Source organism: Hordeum vulgare, chromosome 5H, assembly GCF_904849725.1.
Source record: "Hordeum vulgare subsp. vulgare chromosome 5H, MorexV3_pseudomolecules_assembly, whole genome shotgun sequence".
In the NCBI taxonomy this organism is placed as follows: Eukaryota; Viridiplantae; Streptophyta; class Magnoliopsida; order Poales; family Poaceae; genus Hordeum; species Hordeum vulgare.
Genome location: NC_058522.1, coordinates 510034158 through 510040523, shown reverse-complemented (window position 1 = coordinate 510040523; position 6366 = coordinate 510034158). Strand labels below are relative to the sequence as shown.

General features: G+C 44.3%; 1 protein-coding gene across 1 annotated transcript; it reads right to left on the bottom strand.

The window, feature by feature from the left end:
- Window positions 1-1545: 1545 nt before the first annotated feature.
- LOC123451837 (O-fucosyltransferase 16-like) lies at window positions 1546-6140 on the bottom strand. The gene is made up of 9 exons (XM_045128380.1): window positions 5955-6140; window positions 5481-5571; window positions 5277-5353; window positions 4651-4739; window positions 4347-4530; window positions 3720-3901; window positions 3002-3104; window positions 2589-2920; window positions 1546-2495 (listed from the first exon to the last, which is right to left on the bottom strand). The coding sequence occupies exons 1-9, from the start codon at window positions 6123-6125 to the stop codon at window positions 1985-1987; spliced, it is 1740 nt and encodes a 579-aa protein (XP_044984315.1). The 5' UTR covers window positions 6126-6140; the 3' UTR covers window positions 1546-1984.
- Between the last annotated feature and the right edge of the window lie 226 nt (window positions 6141-6366).

Below are 6366 nucleotides of genomic sequence, written 5' to 3'. Positions count from 1 at the left end.
GTAACATGAAACTTTATGGCAGGTGATGACATATTGTGTTATTCTGCAAAATATGATCGTCGGGAATGAGGATGATGGTGTAGCCCAAACCAATTTTGAAACACCTCGAGTACAAGTTGAAATCCCTGGACATCAAGATGCAATTCAGGTTATTAATTTTCTGCAAATGCATCAGAATCTCCAAGATCATCACGTGCACATGCAACTACTCAATAATCTGGTGCACCATATGTGGACCCATAATAGAAATCAAAGAACATATGATTGTTTATGCACTTCAAATAAAATTGATGTAAACCCTTTTTATGTTCGGTACCAACATTTATTTTACGTGCGACGTTTATTATCGGATGATCTACGTGCATGGTTTTGTATGGATTTGAGAGTCCAGATATGAGGTATGTAGATGCACGGAGTGAAATATGAGGGGTCGTCCGGATGCGTCCGCGGGCGTTTGAAGGGTCCGGCTGTAGATGCTCTAACCATCCTGAAGGCATCGTTGTCTTGCTGCCCCATCCATCCCGCACGTATCGTTGCAACTCCAGGGTAAGAGCATCTACAACCGGACGCCTCAAATGACCCATCATACGTCTGTGGACGCGCCCGATCAGTGACCGGACATGAGAGAGAAGGAAAAGAAAGTGACCCAAACGTATCCTCATAGCAACCCTATACGTCCGGGCTGTTCGCGAACGCTGAGATCCATCTCAAATATGGGGAGGATATGAGGGCTCGCGGACGCGCCCAGTCAGTCCGTGACATAGGACGCGACACCATCCGGGACCACCTTTTTCTTTTCTTTATTCATTCTTTTCTTTCTCTCTCTTCCTCCCCACCAATCACGTGTAAGTGACCGGACATATGAGGAAGAAAATGAGGAGTGTGGCTACGTGAACGGATAAATAGAGGGCATGCCACATATCGGGCGCGTCTGCGCCCGTTTAGAGGTCATATTTGCAATGTCCAGCTGTAAATGCCTAACCCTTGATCCTTGTAATCGGAGGATGACGGCGTCTTGGTGTCGTATTCATCCCGAGGGCTTCGTGTTTGGAGTTGGGCGCTGGCGAGTGGGACCGGTGGAAGGTGTTGGTGTTGATGCCAAGGCTTCTGTGACAACGATGATGTCGCATTCTAATTTATTTAAAGAAATAGTAATTCAATATTGGCTTGTGGCTCCATGCTACTTGGAAAACTTACGGCAAAAAGGCAAGGGCTTGTATACCCATTGCAGTAGAAACACTCGATGCAGTAGAAAACAACGTGACGGGAATGCTACAGTAATATTTTATTTGTAAACTAATATAAGAGCATTTAGATTATTAAAGTAGTGTTTTAAATTCTTTTATACTTCCTTCATCTCAAAATAAGTGACTTAAAAATGACTCAACTTTATACTAAAGTTAGTGCAAAGTTGAGTCACTTTTGAGTCTTATTTTAAGAGGGAGGGAGTAGAAACGTACATTTACTCCAATATATTACAGTGCGAACATGCGTCCTTTAGAAAAACAAGACAAAGTACGAAAACCTGAACTGTACCATGGTAAGTTAAGAACAATTCGGCACTGTATCAGATCATAATATTTACTGTAACAACACATGAGAATTTTTTTGGAGAGAGAGGAACAACACAAGAGATTGAAGACGGCACATGTACGAAAACTTGGCCAGGAGAAGAGGACAGAGAGTACGAAGCAGAACCAACACACTGCCACGAGCTACAGACAACGAGACAAACTCTTCAGAGAACCACTACTGGAGACGCTAAATTGAGGCCACCCTTGTTGGGCCAGGAGCCCAGGAGGGGAGGGGAGAGGAGAGGATGTACAGCTTCAGTCCACCAACAAGATCTATGTACACCAGAGGCAGCGGACCAGCTCTACTCTGGACACCGGAGGGGTCGATGTGCATCAGTTTCTACCACATACAACACTTGTATTGCATGCAAATAACTTAACTAATTCCTCCGAGCAGGATAGCAACTCGGCTAATCCGAAAGGATCGCCTCCAGCTCGAGACCCTCCTGTCTGCCCGAAGAATCGTCGTCAGCTTCGGTGTCGATCGCCTCCTCTGTCGCACTGGGGTCATCTTCAGCAACCGCCTCTTCTCCAGTGGCAGGGTCGTCTTCAGTAATCATCTCTTCTTCTCCTGTCCCTGTGGGGTCGTCTTCAGCGTCAGACCCATCCGCCTCTTCGTCGGTGTAGACAGGATATGCTGGTTCGCCGATGGCCTTCCTTACTCCAGTGTGGTTAATGATTTCCTGATTACTACCAGGGCTCGATTTATTTTCGTCGGCCTTTTCACATATACACGCGGCAGGGTAGGCATGGAATTCGCCTCTTCCCGGCATGACTTCCATGGGATCTCCCATGAATCCTTTCTGGACTACTCGCACCTGCGACGAGAATTCGCCCCATGACATATTTCCCCTGTTTGTAAATAAGGGGTAGAGCTGTTTGGCATTTGGCCGGATTGTTCTCCTGTGGCCAAAATATCTCCTGCAAGGAGCAGCAGAAATTCAGAATGAACTAATATGAACAGAAACACAAATAGCCAACAGACATGTACAGAAGAAAGAACAGAAGCATCACCTCCGCCCAGCAAGTATTTTGGCCATGTTGCCGTTATTGTTAGTCACAAAAGCATCACTTCCATCACAGACAATGAAATCAATTGCGGCCATGCGGGATGAGTGTGCCAAGAATGGAGTCAACTCATCTTTGCTTGACAATGATTCTTTTGTATGGTAATTTGGGAAGAGCGCTTTGAGGGGCGCCAAAGTTTCTTCCCCTCCATATATCTCACCAGAAGCAGCATAGATATGGACATCACTTCCATAGCCCAATGCTCGTAACAGCAGCCCTACCTCCTCAGGAGTTAGTGGGCACCTACCTTGCCTTCTTCCTTTCTCTGGGTTACTTGTCTGATATTAAGAACACAACAGGTTAGCAATAGGCAGCTTTAGCTCACTATCTAAGTAACTGAGACATGAAATTGTTCATACATGCAATGTTTTCCATCGCTTGCGAATGGCACCTAAATCTCTCCTCTCCTTTTCTCCACCACCATAATAACACCCAGAAAAGGCAAGCATATCACTCTCAAATCTGCCATAAAGAAAGATAACATATGTTAATCAAGAAACATAAACATAATTATGCATGCTGCAATATTTTACAAACAAATATCTTTCACTTTCTTCTTTCCTTTTCATTAGTTAGGCATTTAGCCTTCACAATTTTGCTGCTACATTAAATCTTAGTTAAAAAAAGAACTATCTGGATCTGAAAGGCAACTAGATAGTAATCACTAAACTGTAATAGCATTAAGCTTTACTTGGATAATTAAAGAAATCCGTCTTTTCATTCTTTCCAAAAGAGTATATGGGGGCAATACCAAGAACCTCTGGAAATGTTGAAACAACGGTTCTCAGTGGGAAAGATTTGGCAGAGCGAAGGATTGATGATTCATTTTAAAGTTGTGATTATCCTTTTGTATTTGAGTTGTCTAAGCATGTTGCCTGCTGTTTTGAAAACCAGAAGGTCACGCGTTATCATATTTTGGAAGAGTTCAGGCCCAACAATACGGCAGAAAAACATGTCAGAGAAAGGGTCATTGGATGTATCTGCAAGTTGCATCCAAGAAGATGAAGAGTGAACCTAGATAGGTAAATTACGAACAAAGGAAACGTGTAGATCAAGGACAGCTTCAAGTAGGCGCACCTCAGATGAAGAGCAATAAAATATTTGCTCTTCTCTCGCATCCGCTGTATTAGCTTTTCACCCAAATCTTGTATTGGATCAGTAAATCTCAAAGCATGGTAATTTACTCTGCACCGCAGTTTTTGCAGGTCAGTTTCCAATTTATTTGAGAGCCTATAGTCATATTTAGTCATTCGAATAACCTGCAACACAAGAATGATAGTAAATAAGCTATGTTAGTGTGGATTTTTCATGTACTGAAATATATCTAAATTAACCTGGTGCACAAAATGAGCTAAAAACAGAAATCAAACTACAGGCAGGTGCATAGAAAGCAGCACGATGTATGAAGAAATTACCGAATGAATAGAATCCAAGCATAAGTGGAAAACCTCCCTACATAGGTAAATTCGGTAAAGGCTGTCTGAGGTAATAGAAAAATTAACTGCCAGGGCATCAGGTAAAGTAACTGGCCAGTTGATCTAAAGGAGGTCTATAAATGCGCAACTGAGTTTAATATGTTGACATGTAAAGGATGGCAAGAAAATAAGGAGAATTTTCCTACAGAACTAATATATCCCAGTAAAGAGTGCTCCTGCTTCTTTCGGAAAATGAGGGATACTACTAAACCACAGGTCAACAACTTACATGTTTCTTCAGAAGTGCCGGCAAGACACGCTTCAAGTAACATTGTGGGGTACATTTTCGGGGAACACGCATTTTATAAGGTCGCACAGCTTTACCTCCTTTTTCTGGAGGTTCTTTGATAATTTTGATATCCTTCGCAAGAAATGAAATGAACCAGTCGATATCAAAGATTTCGGAAAAATTGCTGCATCAGATATTGCATTAATTATAGAACAAGTGGAACTGGTTCACCTTAAACAATCAAACAGTCATAGACTCATAGAAGACCATGAGATCAAATTTGGAAGCACCATGACTTGCATACCTTGAATCTTTCCAGAAAGATGTTTGGTCCAATTTGGGAACAACAAGTGTAGCGTTTAAAATGCGCGCAGCAACTACAGCATCAACTATCTGAAAATAAGAAAAATGCCATGATTTGACTGATACATACAGCTCAAAGGTACAAGACAGAAAAAAAGCAGACACGCTCTTTAGAATTGCAAGTAAATGTAACAACCACGAGTGCTACAATAAATTGGTATTCTGTGTAAGTCATGAATGAGGATGCAAACTATCAACTCTGCAGTCCTAAAAGAAAAGAAATAAGGCTCAAGAAACAAAGGAAGTTGACACCGCATGGCACTAGCATACTGGCAAATAAATATCATATACTTCTATTGTGTAGATCTAGTTCATCAGAAGCTTTAAAATGCATTACTGCATTGTATCAGAAGAATGGTATTTTGATATTTTTTGGACAAATATGCTCATAGGGCCCCAAGAACAACAAATATTGGTGGCTGTGACCAATTTGGATACCTTAAGTATTGTAAGCATCTACTGATAAAAATATATTCAGACAAAAAAAAAGTGTTTTTAGTCATATCCATTTACGAGCATGAGAGTGTATCCATACAAGGGAGGGAGGTAGGGACAGGTGGGCCTCACCCCTGTTCTCTGCTGATTCAGACCTCCACTTGTAACAATAATCAAAAACCGATCTGGTTGTGTTGCAACGCTGGAATCTGTAAGATTTTAAAAAGGCTTTAGGCAGGAATTAGTAAAGTTGTCATAATACAAATAATGACACCTGAAAACCATTATTCAGTAAGCACTGATACACACACATTCATCATCCACACAAGGGCTCACCAAGAAATTTTCCGCTAGAGTTACTGCATCCATAGAAGTTGCTAGCGAGCTCCGAACCCCACAGATCATCTCTCGCAGTCCGTCGGCTTGTCTACATTTGGGTAACACAACAATCAATCAATCAATCGGCCATATCCAGTTTAAAATATATTAACACGAAGAAGAGTGACCGAGGGGGCCGGTGCATTCAGGACTAAACCCTCCACGGATCAAACCAGCCATGGTAGAACTAAACAGGCCACGGTACAGCATCTATCCCAAATTTCCAATCCGATATTTATCAAACAATCCACCCAACACATGAACCCCGATCGATTCCTCGAATCGCCGGAGATGCCGCCGGGGGCTCTTAGCCCCCCGAGAGGTTTTCGGCCGTGCACCAACACACGGAAAGCGAAACAAAGACGCCGAATCGAACTGCGCGAAGGGGCGATGAGCAGGGGGGGTGGGGAGAGCCGGAGCTAGCGTCCGTACCGGAGGGCGGCGGAGGGATCGGCGGGAGAGGCCGGGGTGGCGGTCCGCGAGCGGAGGCGCGGAGATGGCGATGGAGAGGAGCGAGACGGCCAGGAAGAGAAGGAGGAGCGCCGCCACCGCCGGCAGCAGGGCGCCGCGGCGCGGGTGGGCGCGGCGCCTCGGGTGGCCCATCTCCGGCCAGGGGCGAAGGGGGACGGGGGGCGGAGGACACGGGGGGAGCGGCGGGGCGGTCGCCGGGACGGCGGCGGCGACATAGATCAGGGGCTATGGCATTGGCGTCTCCGGGGATTTGGGGCTCGCGGCATTTTTTGTCTCTAGCGCACCTTGCCGGAAATGGAGATTTCCATTTGAATATTGGCACGATGCTTTTTTGTAATAAAGCGCTTCTTAAACGTGTCCTGGCCTTGTGAGT